This window comes from Gossypium arboreum, chromosome 8, assembly GCF_025698485.1.
Source record: "Gossypium arboreum isolate Shixiya-1 chromosome 8, ASM2569848v2, whole genome shotgun sequence".
Classification (NCBI taxonomy): Eukaryota; Viridiplantae; Streptophyta; class Magnoliopsida; order Malvales; family Malvaceae; genus Gossypium; species Gossypium arboreum.
The window spans coordinates 6,167,841-6,189,933 of record NC_069077.1 but is presented as its reverse complement, the minus strand read 5'-3'; the positions used below and the strand labels follow the sequence as shown (position 1 = coordinate 6,189,933).

The 22,093-nt window shown below is 33.4% G+C and overlaps 2 protein-coding genes and 2 non-coding genes across 4 annotated transcripts; all 4 read left to right on the top strand.

Moving 5' to 3' along the window:
- Positions 1-5,388: 5,388 nt before the first annotated feature.
- Positions 5,389-5,475, top strand: LOC128280026 (small nucleolar RNA SNORD25). The gene has a single exon (XR_008270208.1). It is a non-coding gene; the product is annotated as a small nucleolar RNA SNORD25 (small nucleolar RNA).
- A 52-nt stretch (positions 5,476-5,527) lies between these two features.
- On the top strand, positions 5,528-5,671 carry LOC128279898 (small nucleolar RNA snoR136). Its single transcript, XR_008270089.1, has one exon. It is a non-coding gene; the product is annotated as a small nucleolar RNA snoR136 (small nucleolar RNA).
- Positions 5,672-11,106: 5,435 nt separating this feature from the next.
- On the top strand, positions 11,107-13,383 carry LOC108467809 (probable protein phosphatase 2C 25). The gene is made up of 4 exons (XM_017768592.2): positions 11,107-11,776; positions 12,136-12,477; positions 12,593-12,772; positions 12,880-13,383. Exons 1-4 carry the CDS (start codon positions 11,315-11,317, stop codon positions 13,039-13,041), a joined length of 1,146 nt encoding a protein of 381 aa, XP_017624081.1. The 5' UTR covers positions 11,107-11,314; the 3' UTR covers positions 13,042-13,383.
- Positions 13,384-17,685: 4,302 nt separating this feature from the next.
- On the top strand, positions 17,686-19,269 carry LOC108468734 (mitogen-activated protein kinase kinase kinase 18-like). The gene has a single exon (XM_017769599.2). It carries the CDS (start codon positions 17,767-17,769, stop codon positions 19,252-19,254), a length of 1,488 nt encoding a protein of 495 aa, XP_017625088.2. The 5' UTR covers positions 17,686-17,766; the 3' UTR covers positions 19,255-19,269.
- The last annotated feature ends 2,824 nt before the right edge of the window (positions 19,270-22,093 follow it).

Sequence of the window (22,093 nt, the reverse complement as noted above, 5' to 3'; positions counted from 1 at the left end):
CTCCAGGCTCCCCTTTCTTGTCAATCTCACCATACATTGATGGTTCGAATCCGAAATCACCATGAAATTACCAGAAGGAAAGATCATCGCATTAACCTGATCAAGAAAACTCAATCCAACTACAAAATCATAGTCATCAAGTGGTATTACCTTGATTGGTGCCGTACCGGTCCAATAGCCGAATTGAAGTTTTACTCCTTTTGCAACCCCCTTATTGGAACACTTTCCGAATTTACCGTCTTAATTTGACCTGGCTCATTTTCAATCTTGAGGCCAAGTTTATGCGCAGCCCCTTCGGACATGAATAAATCAGACGCCTGTGTCGACAAGTGCATTCAACTTTTTGCCAGCTACAATGATTTTCGCAAACATCATTACGACACATCTTGTCTTCAACACCCCTAGTATTGAACCAAGATTGTTATCCTCCTCATCAAACTCGCTTTTGCTTCCACAATGAGAGCGCGCCTTCTTTGGACAATCCTTAATCATGTGTGGTCTATCACAATGAAAGCACCTTATAGGCCCACTCTTCCTTTTGTCCCAAGGCTTCTTGCATCGTCATTTCTAGGGGGCCTTTCTTTATCTCCCCACTATTCCCCTTGGTGGGACTTGGGCTTAAAGACTCATGCCTGTCTTTTTCCCACCAAATTCAATAACGATTACTGCTTCTGACATGGCCTTGGTAAGTTCTTGGACTCTCGACGTTGCAACTCTTGCTTCGCCCATGGTTTCAACCCATCCATGAAGGAAAAGAATGCCTCTTTCTCACCCATATCGAAATTTGAAGCATGAGTTCGCTAAACTCCCGCACATACTCCCTCACAAAGCCTTGTTGCGAAAGTCGACGCAACTTTACCCGAAACTTCATCCTCGGCATACTCGAGGTAAACGTGCTTTGAACTCATATTGAAACTCCTTCCAAGTTCCAATTTCATCCCCACCGCGTCTCACATCGGTGGACCTACGACGCCACCACAATAAGGCAATGTCGATAGAAGATACATAGCAGATAATTACCTTAGTAGCATCATCAAGAATGCCCTTGGCACGAAAGTATTGCTCGACTCCCCAGAAATTGTCCACTTCTCTTGGACCTTGTTCCCTTAAACTCCTTTGGCTTGGGAACATCCACGCTGGGCTTGGGTGGACAAGACCAACCCTCCATTGCCCAAAGCACCTTGTAGATTGTGAGTTCACCCTTGAGCTCCATAATCTCCTCTTTCAAGGCAGTCAACATAGCCTCCATGGCATCGGTCTTATCAACCATCATAGTCTCGATGGCATCATCCCTACTCGTCATCTTCTCAATGTTGTCCAACACATACTCTTTGAGTTGCTCTTGCATAGACTGCAACCCATCATGGACTTTATCATCGATATCATCAACCCTCTCCTTGACATCCCCCATGGATGCTTCAAGAGTGACAACTCGATCTTCCAAAGCCGACAGTATGTCCCTCGAACGACTAGCTTTCCTAGCCCTCCCACGAGTCTCCATTCTATCAATATTCTCAGTAGCTTCTTTTGACATCGTTCAACGGTGCCTCCGAACCTGGCTCTGATACCAACTGTCACGGACTTAGGATTCTTGCCTCACAATCCGTGCGGCCTTAGGCAGTTTCTTACTCCAAAAACGCCTAAGTCAGCCTAACTTCCACAAAAGAAGGATTCAACAGAATTCTTCCCAAAACACAACTCAAGCGAAGGCAACTCAAAGCCAAACAATATGAAAAAAGAACGAGACAAGAACAAGCCAAAGAAAATAAGAACACAAGAGAGAGAGAGAGATTTAAGTGAATGCTCTCAAGAATTCTTATTTCTCTAAACTCCAGTGATTTACAATGAGGGAAGAGGTCTCTTATTTATAGTTGAGCCTCTCCAAATCCAACGGTACAAAATCAAGTATATCAATGGCTAAGATTAAAGGCCACCTACCACCAAATCTTTAAGAATATAAAATAATATCTTAAAAGATCATGTTTCTATATTTGTCTAACTTGTAGATGGGCCTTTAATCTCTTCAAGCAGTAGGTCGGTCTGATTGGGCCAAATGACCTTCCTAAAAAGCGATAAATCATACAAGTCCGTCATGGTTGCAAGTTTTCCTTCGCAACCCATGACACTAGAATGCCCTTGTTGATGATCCTTTACTCCGACAGCATCTAACGTTCCTCGAACAATGTGATATCTCGCACCGAGTAAAAACTCAATGGTACTTCCATTATTCAAATCAATATAAATCAATATAACATATGAAGTAATCAATTGCATGTAATTTCCATGTTTATAATGTCAACCAATACAAATACACCATATATCAAGTCTCATTCAACACATCTATATATGCGTATGTCACCATTATACCAATACTTTAAATGAATTACTTATACATTACTTGAACTGGTTATCTATATGAACATTTCATACCAATATTACAATGCCAATTATTATTTGCATATGTACTCAATTTGTAACATTTGATTCATTGTCAAATCAAACAATTCATTCCTTATCTTACAGAATCAACCTTTCAACTTGTTAATCGATTCGCATGATCTTTCACATGTTCTCGATAATCAAATATCGTATATAAATACATGTAGTACAATTTTGTTATATTTAATCATTTTCAAATATCATCAGTCAATTCACAAATTATATTACATATTAACATGACTTTGATTTGAAAGGATACACGAATCCCAACCAACAAATCAATTTGGCACCCAGTGCCTCATTGAAACGTTAGTACGCAGTGCTTCACCGAAAAGTTCAAAGTAAATAGATTGTACCCGGCGCTCATTGGAACATCTGAAGGAAAATGCGTCCAACACTCATTGACATATAGTCGAAGTAACCTGTTCTCAATCTATTCTATGGCATGCCAACTATATTCGATTCTTCTCAAACAGTTAATAGAACATTCTATCAATCTCAACTCATCAAGTCATAAAACATATCTTAACATATTACAGGACCATCAATTATCCAATCAAGTGACTATAAAATCACACACTTATTCACCCTTCACCTTGGATATTATCAATTATTTGTTGGCTATGATCAAAATCATGTCCATCATCTAAATAGGTCAAATAGCATTCATATTTCTATTTTCATACTTACGAGATCTTTGATTCATGACTTCAATAATAAAACCACGAGATTATAGATTATATCTAAGCCATATATGCATAATCATAAATATGTAGAGTATGATCTCGATTTCAAATATATGATTATCGTATTATATATTCTCACTAGAAGATTTCATGTCAGAATAGTGATCTTATTATATAAGCTAACGTTTTCCACTATTCTAGATTAACTAGAAAATTAACTATTAATATGCATAATAAACCTTATAACATAGAATAAAAAATGTGCAATCATATATAAAACCCATTTAGCTTATGATTATTTAACAAAACAACAACCAAAATTATTTATATTATATAATCATATACAAACTTTCATTTTAGCAATGAAAATAAAGTTTTATCAATATCATCCAAATGCTAGCTACTAAATCATGATTTAAATAAACAAATAATTTTATATCTCAAATTAAATATATATCATAAAAAAGAATATTTTGTACTAAAAATTTCACTCACAAATTGGATGAAATGAACTAAATTTTAATTCTTCAAACTTATTATTTATTTATAATGCACTAATAAGTGACTCTTTAAAATGATTTTAACCCAACCTTTTAAAAGTAACTTAACACAACCTTTTAGCTTAAGAAGGTTTTCCCAAATGGTCAACTTATGTTTGAATCATGCCATTGCCATTCAAAACAAAAATATTGTTTCAATCCATTAATAGATCGTTTTTCAACCATGCATTTCATCCATCTTTTTTATTATTGCTTATGTAATTAAATACCAATCATAACTATGCATGTAAATATCATGTATATAATCAATTATTATTCGACTTTATCAAAAATTAATCTAGGACACTTATACATTTTGCATAATATAACAAATCTTAACAAAACATAACCATTATATTCAATTCATGTAACAATAATCAACAAAAAATTTGACATACCTCTTATTGTTACAAAGATTTCTTCTAAATCAATAGTTAGATCACTAACATCGATGTTATCCCATTACTAATAGTCATCCTCATATTACCATGATTGTAGTGACATGCGAATGCACGGTGAATAGACACACCTTCTTTAATTTCTCATAAATTACGAAATTAGAACCTTAAAATTGTTGGTGCATAGGGATAAATTTAAACTTATGAGAAATAAACGAAGGCTTCAAGATGTGTGTCAATGCCATTTTCTTTAAGGTTACCTACATTATGGTTTGTAAAAGATTTAGTGACAAATAAAACTCGAGAATACAATGAAACCCAATGACTATTAACATTTTGCACTGACAAAAACAGTTCACTGAACATTGAGCGAAGCGTAGCAAGAATATCAATTTCAGTAATTTTTTATAGAACAATTTAGAAATATAAAAACTGGTAGGGGAAGAGAAAGAAACTTTGTTTCTACGGCGTTTTTTTTTTTGTGTATCATACAAATAAAATTTCACTCCTATTTATAGGAAATTTCATGTCTTTTCATAGGGATATAACTATCAAAATAGATATTCATATCTTTAGCAATAAACTTAATTATTCAATAAATATATCATTAAATAATCATGATTCATTATTAATAATCAATTAATACAACTTTTAATTATTTATAACTTAAACGAAAATGTTACAACATAAATTTCACTCCTTATTTTAACTTATATGAAAATTTCAAGATGAATTATTGGAGGTTAGATTCGATTACATCTTAATAAACAACTCTATTTTAATTCTTTAATCGATTAGTGGCCCAATGGCCAAATGGCCCATTTCCCTACACTTGTCAATCGAATCTGGGCTAGGCGATCAACCCTATAAATAAAAAAATCCATTCCATTGAGGTCAGTTTCGTAATTTCCCCTCCAAGTGTCGCAATTAGGGTTTCAACCCTGCTGCTCTATATATATTTCCATCATAACTTCTTCCTCTCAATCCAACTCACCGCACCCCTGCCTGTAGCCTTTCAATCTTTGGGTACTGTCTTTGTAAAGATTTAGGGTTTCAGATTCATTCAAACAAAAGGAAAAAGCTCTTTATTGTTTTTGATGAGCAAATATGTGTGTGTTTATTGGATAGAGATTGAAGCTTCGCAATCTGGTCAGTGCGGATAGAATCCGTTCCCACATGACTCGTTCCCTTGAAGCGACATTCATTGTGTTGCTTTGGTCTTCTCTCTCCCTAATCATTTTAGCTTTGATTCTTTCGGGAGAACACTTGGGCAACTATATTTCTTTATTTCTTTCTTTTTTATGAAGATCTGACTCTTTTTTGAGGAAGAACGGTGATGAGTTATTAACAGACCTGTAATGAATTGCGGATATGATCGCAGTTTATTATGAACATCTAAGGGACTGAGTTCTTCTATCATCCCCTCAATTTCTAGTTTCCATTTGTACTTATTTAAGTAATTCTTGTGGCTTCTTTAATTTATCTTTTTAAAATCCGAAAATTTTAATAAAATATTTTCGTGATGGAAAGAAGCCTAAACAGAATTGTTCTCCTCGCTATCCGGTGCTTCAAATTTTATGTGGCATTTGGACGTCGGGGAACCACATCTTTTCTTTTTCCTCTTAAAATGATTGGTTTTACCAATTTTGAAGGCCTAAATAAAAGAGAATCATGTAGGTGAAAAATCAAATCCTAGATACATTGTAGACTGGATAAGAACAGTCAGTACACTGACTAACAATACCATCTTCCATCTTATTTCAAATTTGAATTTATTTTTATTTTATAATTACTAGTGTTTATGGGTCGGTTTGATTCTAAAATGAGCTCCAAATTTTGTTAATATTTTATCTGGAAAAAATACTAAAATTTGAGTCCGGCCTGGTTAATCTATATTAATTTTATATTATTTTTAAATATATAATATATTAAAAATATTAAAATAAATATTTTTAATAAATTAAAATAAATTTTAAAAAATATATAGATTTAAATAACACTAAGATTGATGTAATTTAACAAGTAAATATTTTTAAAATAATAAAAAGTTAATAAATACTTTAAAAACAAAATGAACAATAAAATGAGATTTATACAATATCGAAACAATAATAATAAAATAATAGTAATATAATATTAAAATGATAGTAAAATAGGAAGAAAATAATAAGAAAATAACATTTAAAAATAAAAAATACAAATTTTTTGTTTTTTAGTGAATTAGGCTTGACTCGGTTATGCTCGGGCTAAAATACCTTATTTAAGGCTCAGTTTATTTTTTTAAATGGGTTTTTTTTTATCTAAGCTTATTTTTTGAGTTTATATTTTTGTCCAAACTCTCCAACATTTTGAACGGGTATTCGGGCCGGGCTAGATACCCCAGCCCATAAACACATCTATGTAATCATAATTAATTTTAATTTTAAAAGTCTTATTTTTAAAGCTATTATTAACTAAGAGTTATATTCTATTTATTTTATTTATAAAAATCTTTATAAAACAAATTAAAATTTATCAAATTATGTATTAAAATGAGATAAATATTATTTAAATAAAATAAGTTTAAAATTCGTAATTCATACCGATTATGAACAATTTGAATATTTTTCAGAAAGGAAAGGTTGATTTATTTTTTGATAACATTCATAATGGGTTTTATTAATATTCTTTGCCGTGGTTAAAATTCATATAAAAATTAATTGATTTAGAATTTATATGAAAAAATTTGGAGTTTAAGTTTCATTAGATTACTGTATAAAAAATGACTTAATTTAGAGTTTTAAATTTTAATTTTATAAATAAAATTTTTATTTAATTAATGTTTTTAAATTATTAATATAATTATTGATATAATATTCATTTTATATGAATATTACATTCACATATAAAATTGTTAGGAGTTAATAGTTAACTAAAAGGATTAATTGATGAGTTTTGCAAGAGCTGAATTAGATACAAAAATATTTAAAGGCCCTAATAGATTTTTTAGGAACATTTTGAGGAATTTCTTATATCATTGAGTTGTATTACAAATTTTAACATTAAAATTTGTATTATGCTATTGTTGTTATATCATAGTGTCCACAAAGTTTGTTTATGTAGTTTGATTTTTTTATGTCTGCAGAGCTTAATTCGGTGAATAATTTTATTATCTTTAATTCACAATATAACAAGTATAGAGACCTTTGTACTTAAAAATTAGAACACTGTCTTCCAAATCCCCCCTGAGAACTTGGATAGTAGACATTAAATAATGTTTACAATTTAGTTTTACTCTGTCACAAAAGCAGTTACTCAATGAACATATTAGAATGCACCAATAAACTCCAATATATCACATAGATAAGCCTTAAAACATATATCAATTTTAGTGGCTAAGATAGAATCTAATTGAATATAAAGTAACTCGTTGAAAAAAGTTATTACAATCTCAATTATCAAAATACAATCAATCAAATATATGTTCTCCAAAATTAGTAACAATATCTCTATAATCTCCACAGTTTAAGGACTTAATTGATCCATACGAATCTAATACAATCTTGAAATGTCAAAAACTGGTTTCCATAGATAGACCAAAGTATCTTCAATAACACAACGCATTAATAGTTATAAAGATTTTCTTCATTTCAGTGGCAATATGTAACAGTGCCGCTTAACAACTCTAACCTCATCTTGCCTCAATAGTTACAATTATATAAAATCAAAATTAATTATTACATTGGAAATAAAAACATTTAAAATTGATAAAACATTGAAATTATTTAAATTAATCTAAATTCGATTGATCCGAATATGAGAAAATTCAAATTTGAAAAAAATTAAATTCAAATTCAAGCTAAACCAAACTGAAATAATTCAATTTCAAAGACAAGCTAATTGAAATCAGTTGGAAGGAGCCCGTTTACCACCACTAATTATGATTTTGCTTGCATTTTATTTCTATTCTGTATTAATTAATTAAATTTGCATGTCTGGTTTCAAGTGATTATGATCTGTTTTGTAATTATTAATTGAGCTTATAATGATTTAAATGTTTGTAATTGTGAACAAAAATCCGTATGATTGTACGAATAAAGAAAAAAAAATATGAATAAAAGTGGATTACAAAGAATAAATTGAGATAACCATGGTGGTAGAGAGCAAACAAAAGAATTAGATATAAAAATAAAAAAATAAAAAAAAGGTAATTTCTAAACCTAATATATGTTCTGATGTTTAATATATTAAAATTTTCTAAAATATCAAGAAGTAGAAGTAGATTTCATCGTTGTTACATACAAAATATCCTCTATGCATTACTTTCGAACAGGAGAGGAGAATAGTGGTGTTGAAGGAAACAAATCATATTCTCTTTGCCATGTCCTTCAAGGCTGAGGTTCATTCTGTTAAAACCATTCTACCAGGTTTGCTAATTTTGACAAATTGGAGCTTTTCGTCGAAAAAAACTTTTTTAGGACAAAAAAATAATCACAAAAGAACTTTTTTAGCAAAAATACAAAAAAAAATGTGACCAATGTCAATAACAATAAATAGATCAAGCTAGGTCTCAGTAAGCATCAATCAATGGTTAAATGTCAAATCAAATGCTACATAAGGTTAAATCTGTGTAAGGAAATCAGTTTGAGGCAACCCAATTTTCAGATCTGTGCCAATCCTATTCACGACGAGAACGAGTATACATAATATGATTTTGTACAAGGCTTCGTGAAGGATGGGTCATGGAAGCCTGTGACTAGTTGTGGCCCTTAACACGGAGGACTAGGTGGCTCTGATTCTTTGTAGGCTAATGGAGGAGCCTTGGGATTATATTGTAGCGTTTGTAAAATGTATGGAATGCAAGTGGAGATCACGGAGAGCATGCATCATTCTTTACTTATCATTCCCTCGAACAATAGGGAACCACTCGCCATTGTGGGGCCATGAACAACTACTACTATTAGTGCAGAAACCAACTGATCGACTGTATTGGTTTAGATAGGGATGGAGTATGGTTCACGGATGGGGCGCAACTCCTATTTTGAGTACCTACAAACATCACTTTCTAAGTGGTACCATGATTGCAAGGTGAAGGCTACATATATATTGGTTGGTGGTTTCAAAGAATGTTTAGTCTCTCTGTTTTAAGGATAGGATATTAGAAAAGGATATTTTGTTGTGTAATTTGGGATCATAAGCCTAATATTTACAACATTGGCATATTAGTTCTAATTCTTAATTAGCCCATCATTAACTAGAATTTGATTAAAACTCAATTATTAGAATATCTACACTTATTTGACTCATACTTTATCTAATAATTAAAGTCAAATAAAATTTTAACCAGATTACTTTTAATTTGGGCTAACCTATCATGATGTGATCTATATTTTCCAATAGCAATTCCTTTGGTTGTTGCAGCTATTAACAAATGGGGAAGGATGTCGGATGTTGCGGAATGTAAGCTCTAAAATCCGCGATGTTTATTTTGTGAAATCAAGTTGACCGCTTAATAGTGAGGTAAAATTCTTTTCTCTTCCACTAGAGGATTGGATTCCTACTAATTTGCAAACTCCATCGAGAATGTTACGGCATTGTAGATGGAATAAAGCGATGCAATGTTAGATCTGATGGGTGAGTGAGGGATGGGGGCATGGCATGGCAGTTGCTGGCGAGGATGAGGAGAGATGCAACGTGAGGCTTGGTCGATGTTTGAGGGCTTGAACGCATGATGGGATTTGGGATTATAAGAAAGTGGAAGCTGAAAGCCACAACTTGATGCTCATTAAGCTACCGCATAATCAGCATGAGAGAGGAATCCAGCACATTCATATGGTTTGCTCAAAATAATGGGAAGCTAGGTTGTAGCATTTCAATGGAGACCAGAGTCCAACAAACTTGAAGCTTTTATGGCAAGCATTATATTACTTGATACACCTGCTGTTCCACTATTCAAACATCCACCACAATTGCTGCGGCTGAACAAGAGACTTTGCGATTCGTGGACAATCTTGTCTCGAAAAGAATAATGAAGAAGGGAAAAAAAATAGAAAGAGGGAAAGTATTAATAAAATATAAATTATAAAAGAATTTATTTTCAAAATAGGAGCCAAGCCTTAAAAGGTGAAAATTAAATTGTATTTTTTACAATAATAAAATATAATTATATTATTTTAATAATTTATATATTTATAATTTTAAAGGATTAAAATAAAATTTTATTAAAATAAAATTTTATCATTTTTAAGGAAGGTAATTATACATTTAAATTTAAAGGGTTCTAACGAAAAAATTTTCATTTTAAGGGCGGGCCCATGCGAGCTTCCCTGAATTTGACACTGTTTAGAAATATTAAATATTAATTTAATTACACCATATATTATGTTAGTTGTAGAAAGATGAGGTGAGCAGTTGGCAGTAGGAGAAGCAACGGTCGTTAGTGGACTGTCAATGCAACGGTAACCTTAGATAGATGGCTCCAAAGCAAAACAAAACGGTCACAGAGGGGGGAGTGGGACCCACCTTTTAATTCCAATCTTATCAACTACTTTTTGATTAAGTGGGAGACAAAGGAGTCAAACATAAACTTGTAGCTGTGCTCTAATAATGTACGTATGGTTACAGCTACTTACGTGTTTGACCTTTTTCCATTAACTTCATTCATAGGGCACTCTTTCCGTCGGCTACTCGGTTCTATATTCTCCACTCCTTTTCCTCCTTTTGCCTACTACTCCTACTTTCTCTTCCTTTCGTTGCAACCTACCTCAGTTAATTTTGCCTTCTTTACTAATCTGTTTACCATTAATGTTATGTTAATAGATGAGAATGATTCAAACCTTTGAATTTATTTTCATATTTATTAGTATCCCAATCAATAATTCAAGTATGTTAATTCCTTTTTTAACATTTTGTCATTATTTTTTTTAAATTCTAATTTCACAAAATTAACTAAAAAAATAAATACCAATTTTGCGTAGAAGATGAAGATGAGGGGTAACTTTGACATTCCACCACACAAGGAGTGCCCCAAAAGCTAAAAGTCAGTGGTCAACATCTCTAAACTATAACCACTCCGCCATTAACACGCAAAGCATAGACCAGCTTCCCTTACGCTTTTATTTATATATATTCTCCTCTCTCTCTCTCTTACCCCAAGGAAGAAAACAAAGCAAACCCTAATTCGAACGTTGATAAAAAGAAAAAAACAAGCGAAGAACTAAAAATCAAGCGAAAATCTCAACAGAAAAATAAAGGAAAGAAGAAAGAGAGCGCGATGTCGTGTTCGGTCGCTGTATGTAACTCCCCTGTGTTTTCTCCGTCGTCGTCTCTTTTCTGTGGCAAAACTTCGATCATCTCTCAGTCGCCGGAAGCGTTGAACTTGTCTTTGACTCACCTCAAGCCTTCCTCTTCTTCTCCTGCTTCTCCGTCTCCTTCCTCGCCGTCTTCGCCTTTTCGGCTTCGGCTACAAAAGCCCACGTCTGGGTCTCTTTTGTCAACGCCATCGTCTTCTTCGGTTTCAGGTTCGACCATATTGAAGAGGAAGAGGCCATCCAGGCTGGATATACCGGTGTCCACGTCGGCCTTGTGTTTTGGGGTTTCGGCGACTCCCTGTGAAGTGGAGAGAGAGGTAGAGAGAGAAGGAGATGGTTATTCTGTTTATTGTAAAAGAGGGAGGAGAGAAGCTATGGAAGATAGGTTTTCAGCTTCTGTTGAACTCCAAGGAGATTCAAAGCAGGTAATTATTTTTTCTTCCCTTATGATTTTGTTTGATAGCACGTTAATATAGGATTTTAGAAAGAACAAAAGTATGCTTTTGTAGAACTTTGAAATTCTGCAGAAAACTTAGTCTTCGACTAGAATTAGAGGGAAAAAGGGCATCTTTTGAAGGGGGGGGGGGGAATAGTGCTTTAAGAGGAAGAAGGAAAAGATTTGTCATGTTTGTTAATTCTTCTAGGTTCCATTAGAATTAGATGTTATTGAACTGAACAAGTAGTGGAGATGGATAGTTTAATTGATTTTGGATCAAGCAATGATTTGGCCTGGAATCATGAATTTTATGTTGTTGAGGCTCATGATTTGACGTGATGATTGCAGGCATTTTTTGGGGTTTTTGATGGACATGGAGGTGCTAAAGCTGCAGAGTTTGCAGCACAAAAGTTGGAGAAGAACATCGTAGATGAAGTAGTTAGAAGAGGAGACAGGAGTGGAGTAAGGGAAGCTGTTAAAGATGGTTATTTGAAAACAGATGCTGAGTTTCTTAAGGAAGACGTCTCTGGCGGCACATGTTGTGTGACAGCTTTGATCCAGAATGGGAACCTTATTGTATCCAACGCGGGTGATTGTCGTGCTGTTATGAGCAGAGGTGGTGTTGCTGAACCTCTTACCTCTGATCACCGACCTTCAAGGGAGGATGAAAAGAGCAGAATCGAGACTTCGGTAAGCGGTTTCTCAATAAATCAACAACCTTTGCATTTGTTCACAATCAGTAATTCATGTGTGCATCTCGGAACAAACTTGATCTGATGTGTTGTGTGAAATTTGTTTTCTGCAGGGTGGCTATGTGGACTTATGCCGTGGTGTTTGGAGAATTCAGGGTTCTCTTGCTGTCTCCAGAGGGATTGGAGATCAGCATCTTAAACAGTGGGTAATATCCGAGCCGGAGACAAAGATAATTGGCATCAAACCTGAATGCGAGTTCTTGATATTAGCTTCAGATGGCTTATGGGATAAGGTATGGTATTGAAGATTTATTTATTTTCTTTCAAATTATTTCATATCTTTGCTATCTTTACAGCATATGATTTTGCATATTAATCTCCTAGTTTGTTTGTTGTCCAGGTTTCTAACCAAGAAGCAGTTGACATTGCTCGTCCATCATGTCTAGGCATCAATAAAGTGAATCCATTGGGTGCCTGTAAAAAGCTTGTTGAGCTTTCAGTTTCGCGAGGCTCGTCGGACGATGTTAGTGTGATGCTGATTCAACTGGGCCGCTATATTTAATTACCTAATTTATAAAAGAAAAAAAAAGTAGGCGGCCAATTAACTCATAGGGGAAGATAGAATCCTTATACAATAAACCATTTAGAGAGCTAGTTGGTGGAAATTGGTTTGGTTTATTTTGGTAGGCAGCAGGATTTAGTATTTATTGACCATTCTTTGTGGGGAATTTTATACCCACGGCCGAACCAGAGACTCAGTTGTAAACTTGTTTATATATTTGACATTCATTCTTTAACCTTAAGAGCTGTAAATCAGGATATATTCTTTTTATAGAGGCCATTTTCGGATCAGTCTTTTCAATGAATAAGAACTAGTTCATGCATTAACCAGATTTATGGGAAATCTGAGCGTTTCAAAGAGATTCAAGCATTTATGAATCATGCACTCTGTTCTATATGCATTCCCTGATAAGTCGTGTATTTTGTTCATGCATGCTGTGGGGATACTATGCATATTGAAATTGGATATTCAGTTCAATGTCAAAGAGTTTCAGGAGCAGTGATTTTGGTTCTAAACCTTTGAAAGAGGTTAAAACAAGTACATTTTTTTTTTGGAAGTGGTCAAATAAGAACCAATTAGGACCAAGTTTTATTGTAATTATGTTGTATTTTTATCTACAATGGTGTCAAAAAATAACCATGCCGTATGCATTGAGAACACACAAGCCTATTCAAGTCTGATAGCCGCCTGGCTAGAGACTTACTCCTTTCTAAGAGGCATATCAAAATTTCAAGCTTATAAGAAGATTGATGGTCAAGCTTGCTACCATTAAGGCAAGAAGACCCTACTTCCTAAGCCGGGACTCTACTTCTTGTCCTTGTTCATGCTTGTGATTTCATCTTCAATTATTATTATTATTATTATTAAAAGAGTCACATGTAAACACTGGGAGTACGGCGAAGTAGAGGGAACCATTGTCCCCAATGGATGACACGGTCCATCGATCCTTTTTCTTCAGCCCAATGGAAGTCTCAACACTTCGCAAACTCGTGCCGGAATGCCTTCGTAAGTGCTCAACATTTGAGCTATTGATTGCTTGTTTATGGCGATGTTGAGCCATCGCAATTGAAGCTAATCTTTAGGAAGAGGTACATAGTAAATGTATGGTAAACATAAATTTCAGGTTTAATCCTCCATTATCTTTAGCAAGCTCAAATGTTGTTTATAGGCATATAATAATCACTTCTCTATAACAGGTCAAATCTTGATAAATAAATGGAGCTATTATAGAGAGAATTAATTGTATAATGATGGGAATGTTAGCAGTTGTAGAGAAATATTGAAAGAGAGAAAAATTTGTAGAGAAAACAAGAAAAGTTGTAAAATGACTTACTAACTTTTAACGCTTAAGTTATTTTACATAAAAATGTTACCATTTTCTATTGACCAACTCAACATTTTATATTTGACCAAATTTATTTTCCTCAACCAAACATTAAAAATAAAAATAAAACATTTTCCATAGAATAAAAATGTGAATCAAAATAGTCCCACCATTAAAAATGCACTCATTTAAAATAATAAATTTACTATTATTAGTAAAACCCAAATAAATCAATTTACAAATTAGAATAAATTGTTTAATAATGACGCATGTGATATTTTATATGTTTAAGTTGAAGGTAATATATTTTATATTTTTCTAACATTTGAGAAATTAAGATAATGAAAATCCATTAATTAAATATTAATTAAATATTAAACACTTAAAATCACATGCAACACATCTAATATTAGAAACTAGTATTAATACTTGATTCAATGTCTCAAAATTAAAATACTTATAATATTTTAAATTTCAAAAGAATAATTTTTGTCTTTATAATGATTTATTTCAAGCCTAAAATTGTGATGTGTGTGCTTACCATCATGGTAATATCAGAGAAGGGTGAGAGATTGTAAAACTTAGTATAATTATAGGAAAGCCCTTTAACATGAAAACTTATCTAGAACATGGTTTGGTTTTAACAGAGAGTAATCGATATCCATGTTGAATAAAATGGAAGGTTCTTAATCAAGTTCAACAGCATAATGAGATTGCCACGACCGTTACACATGTGAAATGAAGTTATCGAGTCGTTTGGTCAGCTCATAATAACGGTGGTTGACAACAATGACCACCCAGTTGATTGTGGTGTGGGACAAGTAGCAGGCGCGCGCCCACAAATAAGCAGTAGAACAATATAAAACGTCATAGCTTACGAAGATTTGCGAGATGAATCTACATGGATATGGGTTCAGTGAACAATACCCTGTTTACCTGATGACAACTATGTATATTCATTTTGACAATTGCTTTTCCCTTCATTAATTAGCATTTAAGATTAAAGATGGAACTTTCAAATACAAACACGACAGCACCCACACTTGGCAAATTCCCCCAAATATTTCAACCACAAAGGCTGTCTTTCTTTGCGAGCCAAGTGGAAATGTTCTCTCCTTTCTCTTTTTCCATAAAAGCATTAAACACAATTTGCTTCCATTCCTTCGTTTTAGCCCATTCAAGGTTTAGTGGACAACAATATGTTTCGTTTCTTTTTCCCATCTTTCCCTTGTAGTAAGGAAATTGTTGTAGCTTATCCAATTCCAAGACCTTGTTAAGGTGATTATAGTGGGAATATTGCTTTGCTGCTCCCTTTGTATTTTAATAAGCAAAAGCATTGCATTCGGGCATATCCTTAGGCCCACTCACTTCCACAATCCTCATCCATGATTTGTAATAGTCTTTCAAATATAAATCAATTCATGCATGGCCTTTCAGTAACGTGGAAAAGTGAGCAAAACAAGATTAACATTTGGAAGGGACAGAAGTTATAATTGTACCATTCAAGTAGGGTGTGAAAGGGGCTATACCCCTGTATTTAGTCCTAAGAGACCATGTGTCTAACCATGATTAGCCTTCAGTTTTTGTTACAAATACTTGAAATTTAATGGGAAATCATAAAATCTTATCCTAATCCAACTTGAAACTTGATCAATCCAAGAAATAAAACCAAGTAGCTACGGTCCAAAAAGCTCTCATCGACTTCAAGGACCCCCTCTTATTAAAATGCTGCAATTTGTAATTTAAGGAAGTTAGGGAGTGTCAAACATCGGTACTCTTTGAGTACATGGAAGGGTGTCCACCAAAATACGTATCTTTCATAAGATTCGAATGGATGTTGCCTCCATACATAAAGTTGTCATTACAATCATTTTTTAAATTTATTTTTATAATTAATTGTTATTTAAAGGGAGGGTGGTGGTGCACGTCAACAAACTTTCAAACTCAAAAACTCTTCACTGCCAAGGCCAGACAAACACAGCACACAAGCAACGTGGAGTGAGAGATTTAGACAGCTGTAGATGGGATCGGATCTGCCTTGCCAAAACACAGCCTTAAGTTCTTTGGTGTTTGAGACGTGGACCTACCATTTCCCGCCAGGTATGCTAATAATGGTTACGCCCCGGATTGAAACACCAGTCTCCAAACCGAACTCAACCCTCTTGTCCTTTTGTTTGACTCCATCTTAATTTAGTGGACTTTGCCTTTAGGCCACCAACTTGGCACCTCTTCACTATTTTTTAATCACCTACATCACAACCACGTGTTGCTTCATCCATCCTCTTTAATCATTTTGGGAGTAAGGTGATCATGGGATATCGTCAGCTTTGTGCTTACTAAACTATACCTTTTTTTTTTTCAGACAATTTTCATTTTGGCTTTTTAATTTTTTTATCGCTTTGGTTTCAATTACTCTTTATTACTTTGGTTACCTACTTTAAATTTTAATCAAATTGGTTTTTTAATAATTTATCAACATTAATCTAACAAACATTTTATATGTTCTTCATAAAAAATACAAAAGATAAGATTATAAAAAGTTTAAAATTTTCATAATTTTTTTAAAAAATTCATGTCTAGAGGTGAATCCAACGAGGGCAACACTCTTATATTCTACATTATAAAATTTTCTGTATTAACAATATTGGCAATTTTCTTTTGCCAAAATAATGTCAGCAATTTAATCACGTGAAATAAAATAAAACAAGATATGAATTAACAATGCATCAGATTTTGTATAAATATGAAATAATTCATAACATTATTTACCGTACCTTATTTCATATCATGTGATTAATCAAGTACAAAATTTTTAAATCTAAGAAAATCCCTTTTAATTTAAGATACTCAATAACAGATGTCTAAACCTAATATTCTAGAAGTAAAGATAAGAGAGGAGAGGGAGGGAGGGAACTATTTGGGACACGTTCTAGTGAATGAGTGGTTTTGGAAATATTCTATTTAGCTCATCAAAATTTTTGCTTTTCCACGAACCCTCTACGCTATTACCATGACATGTCAACCACATGTTTCATAACACCAAACTAACATCAACCAATCAATGCCCAGAACAAACCTTGCAAGTAACATACCCTAAATCAACGGCTGCGATCTATTCCACATGGCCTCTCCCATATAAAATCACCCTCCCTCCTGCCTCCACCTTCCCACTCCCTTTTACGTCAATAAAAAAAATAAAAATAAAACTCGTGACATAATTATTAAACTGTTTTCCGTATTATCCATTTCTAAATTCCACGTAATATTAAATATAATTATTAAAATATATACCTTCTTACGCATCTTTAAATACTCATTTGGGCCCTCGAAAAACACACACCTAAAAACGTACAGGAAAAAGAAAAACAGTTTTTTTTTTTTTTTTGTTTTAAGTTTCAGAGATGGAGAAACAGAGCAACTCCAAGAAACCTTCTTGGGTTAGGGGGAAGTGCTTAGGCAAAGGTGCCTTTGGTACTGTCAGTTTGGCGATCCACCAATCAGATGGTGCTGTTTTCGCTGTTAAGTCTGTGGATTTAGCAACGGGTGTTCCCAGCCAATTGGAGTCTTTGGAGAATGAAATTAGAATCCTCCGTTCCCTAACCTCTCCTTACGTTGTTGAGTATCTCGGCGATGATGTGACTAAGAATGAATCCTCGGCGGCGTCTTTTCGGAATCTTCACATGGAGTACATGCAAGGTGGCACCGTTTCTGACGTGGCGATAGTCAAACAACGGTTGGCTGACTTGGACGAGAGGATTTTGCGGTGGCACACGCGGTGCTTGTTATCGGCTCTGAAGTACATGCACGGCCAAGGCATTGTACACTGCGATGTGAAAGGGAAAAATGTTTTGGTTGGACAGGATTTCAGCTCCATAAAGCTCGCGGATTTCGGTTCGGCTATTGAAATTGTAAAGGAAAGCAGGGGTGACAGGTGTGGGACCGTGATCATGCCACGTGGAAGTCCTCTCTGGATGGCTCCGGAGGTTATTCGCGGCGAGTATCAAGGACCGGAGAGTGATGTTTGGTCCCTAGGCTGCACCGTCATCGAGATGGTAACCGGAAAGCCAGCTTGGGAGGATCAGGGTCTCAAGTCATTGACTCGAATCGCCAACTCGGACGAATTGCCTCGGTTACCGGCTGAATTATCTGAACTCGGTCAGGATTTCGTTGAGAAGTGTTTGATAAGGGATCGAACACAAAGATGGAGCTGCGATCAGCTGCTACAACATCCATTTGTAGCATCGGCTTCAGCACCGAGTGAAATCGGAGAATCATCTCCACGTTGCGTGCTCGATTTCAGCAGCTCGGATTTCGAAGAGGATGAAAATACGGGGAATTTCGAAACTTGGGCGAGGGAGAGGATAAGTAAATTAGCTACAGAAGAAGGGGTAGTTTGGGAATCGGATGGATGGGTGGCGGTAAGAAGTTACGCGCGTGAATCAGGCGTGAATTGTGAGGAAGGGACAAGTACGGAATATCCAGAGTTTATGAGAACAATGAAGGAAATGATTGAAGGGACAAATTTGGAAACTGCCGATTGCTCTGATGGCACTCATTCAGTGGAGTGGCAGTGTAGTAATTACAAGCAATCGAAAAGGTCAAAATGGTCGAGTGGTGAGTTACGGTGCGGTGGGTGGAGATGCGAGTGCTCGACTGGTTCGAGCTGTCTGTATGGGTCACAAAAGATGGAGTTAGCAGTGGGGAAAGGACAGTTGAGAATCTACATGTTTTATAATTTATTATTAAAACTATTTTTCTGTAATTTAAGAATATTCAAATATATTTTATTGGTGTTTTTCAATTACTCTTTTTTATTTACTATATTCTTAACCTTTTCTTCTCAGCCTCAAAATTTCCCCAGTCATCACAAGAATATACATGGTTATTAATGAAACATTCTGGAAATTAAAAAAAATCATTAAGTTCAATTTTTTAACTAAAAATTTGTGTTAAAAAATAAATAAAGTTAAAATATAAGGATTTAGCTGTTTGCCACTAACGAGAATAATGGCACCAACTTTTTGAGCAATTTAAAGGGTGGCGCAAACAGTTGGTTTAATAGGGTGGAAAAATGCGCGGACTGGATAATAGAGTTGAACACACAAATTGCGTTGCGGGATGATCTTTCTATTTATCAAAGTGCAAAATCAGCTTAAATATCATTTCCATTTTACACGCTAAGATTTGGTTCACAGGAAACCATTCTAATAATATATGGTTGAAATTAACAAAAAGCAGAGGAAACAGCCAGAAGTAGTTGGAAATTGAACACGAGGGTGATGATTGTCTCGTAAATTCCAGGTGGATAGCTACCAAGTTATTGCAGCAGTTTCTGGAAGTCAAGATGTTTGGTCTCTTAGAATATCATGCTTTTGTCAACAAATGTAATGGAAAACTTCAAACAAGAAATGCCAACAAATTCATCTGTCTCCATTGTAAAGTACGATGTTAGATTTGGTTCGCTGTCCATTTTTGAAGCTTCCCACGAATTTGCTGCTCTGTGACTTTCCTTCGGCCGCGTGGTCCAGTATTGGAAGCTTCAGTGTGGTTGTAAAGTTAAAAAAGGGGCACATTCACATTACATGTTTGCTTACACGCATTTGGATGAAGAAAAATGGCAATAAGATGCTACAACTGTTTTCCATGTGAAGAAGAAAGTGGTAACATTTTGTGACAAATTAGTGTATGAACTAAGGAACCTTCTTAAATAGACGGATGTGGTTGTCTAAGTTTACCACATTCACGTTTAGACGTACATTACTTCCAATGACTATATGTTCTCCACAAACATTCAATGTGACCTTATTCTAGGGTTGAGTTCTATATTTTATATTTAATGGATGACAATTTGGGGTGGACAAAAGTCTAATCAAATTGACTTATTTGATTCATCAAATTAATTACGATAGTTATGAAATTAAGTCTTAATCATTTATATTGTATATTATTTTTAATTTCTTTAATTATATTTATAATATTTATATATAATATAAAATTAAAATAAAAACTTAAACCAACAAACATAGTCATAACTGAAATGACAAAATTATTATATATTCACAAAAAGATCAAACGTTTTAAGTCCTAGTGACCCCTTTTTCAAATTTGTATTTGTAAAAATATATGTATTTGTATTATATTTCTCATATTTAAAAGAAAAATAAAATCGTATCTAGAAGAAAAAAAAATAAGATTAATGTAACTTTTTATCTATAACTAAGAAAATTGTTAAATATATAAGCTCAAACGCCGAAGTATTAACATTGTGACAAGAAGAGAAAGTACATGAAACTAAGATACCAAGTTAGCTTGTATCTTTTACCAATCATTTAATGCCATTTCATCTTTTTTTTTTTCATGTCATCGACATATCATTTTATTGAAATTTTTAATACAAAATTTGTATAATTAACTAAAATTTTCCCGCCACATCCCTATCCTAATTGAAAATTGTGTATCTTATTCAACACTAATCACCAAGACTACAATTCACTCCAATGTTGGGATTCTCTAAATTTATTTTTCTAAAATTTTATCATATCGTTAAGGTGTGTTAATGACATGAAAATAAAAAAAGATAAGACGGTATTAATAATTTGCAAGGGATACGAGCTGATTTGGTATCCTGATTTCATATAATCTAAAAAGTTGGTTTGTCACCCTCAACCAATTAGATATTAACACATTTTATATATAATATGTATTTTTTCCCATATGGAAATATTGAAAATTATATTGCTTTTCTCAAATATCAAATGGATAAATATCAAAACTACACATGAACTTTGATTTGTTGTGTAACACTATATTTGAAATTTTATTTTATGCAATTTTATACATAAAATTTTATTTTGAATTAATTTTTACAAACCTCTAGCAACATTATCTATGTAGCACTAGTTTATATTTATATATTACACACACAAACAATTATATTAATTTACTATGAAAATAAATAGATATATTTATTTCTTTAAATATGTACAACTGAATCAAAATCAAAGTTTAATGTGTACATTTGAACCAAAAGTAAAGTTTCATGTGTATAATTACATTAAATCAAAGTTCATATATTGAATTGCACGTTGAAAACAAAATTCATTTGTAATTTTAATATTCATCCCTCTATAATATTAGCTTTAAAGATTTAAAATTCTTCAATCTTTTTCAAAAAAAAATCAATTTACCATTTTTTCACCTATTCTACCATTCACTTGGAAAATTACAATTAAATCCCTTTAACTATTAACGATAATAGTTGACTTTTTTTGTAGGTTGTTTTTGTCATGTGTCATGTTTAGGTTGCACCACGTGGCATTATAACATTTTTCTCTTTAAATTCCTTGTTAAAAAAAAGTTATTAGAATGTTAAAAAATTATCAAACATTATGAAACATTAATAATTTTATAACTCTGTAATATTATTTTACAATTCTTATAAAATTTTGTTGTTTTTAAAAAAATTTAAAAGAAAAAATATCATATATGTCACGTCGCATAATTCTAACCTAACACATGAAGAAAAAACCAACAAAAAATCAATGAAAAGATTAGTGAGGTGTATTTTCCATAGGTTAAAAAGGTGCAATTAAGCGTAAAATAGAGTAAGGACATAATTGAAATTTCGAAAACTTTTCAATCAAATGATTTATGCTAATTACGTTCCTACTAGAGTTTGTTCTTTCTTCTAATTAAAAAAAAAAAAAAACATTTTAAGATGCATGTGTT

Coding starts and splice junctions, on each gene's coding strand:
- LOC108467809 (XM_017768592.2), top strand. CDS start 11,315: ATGTCGTGTTCGGTCGCTGTATGTAACTCCCCTGTGTTTTCTCCGTCG. Junction 11,777..12,135: donor TCCAAGGAGATTCAAAGCAG/GTAATTATTTTT, acceptor TGATGATTGCAG/GCATTTTTTGGGGTTTTTGA. Junction 12,478..12,592: donor AGAGCAGAATCGAGACTTCG/GTAAGCGGTTTC, acceptor TGTTTTCTGCAG/GGTGGCTATGTGGACTTATG.
- LOC108468734 (XM_017769599.2), top strand. CDS start 17,767: ATGGAGAAACAGAGCAACTCCAAGAAACCTTCTTGGGTTAGGGGGAAG.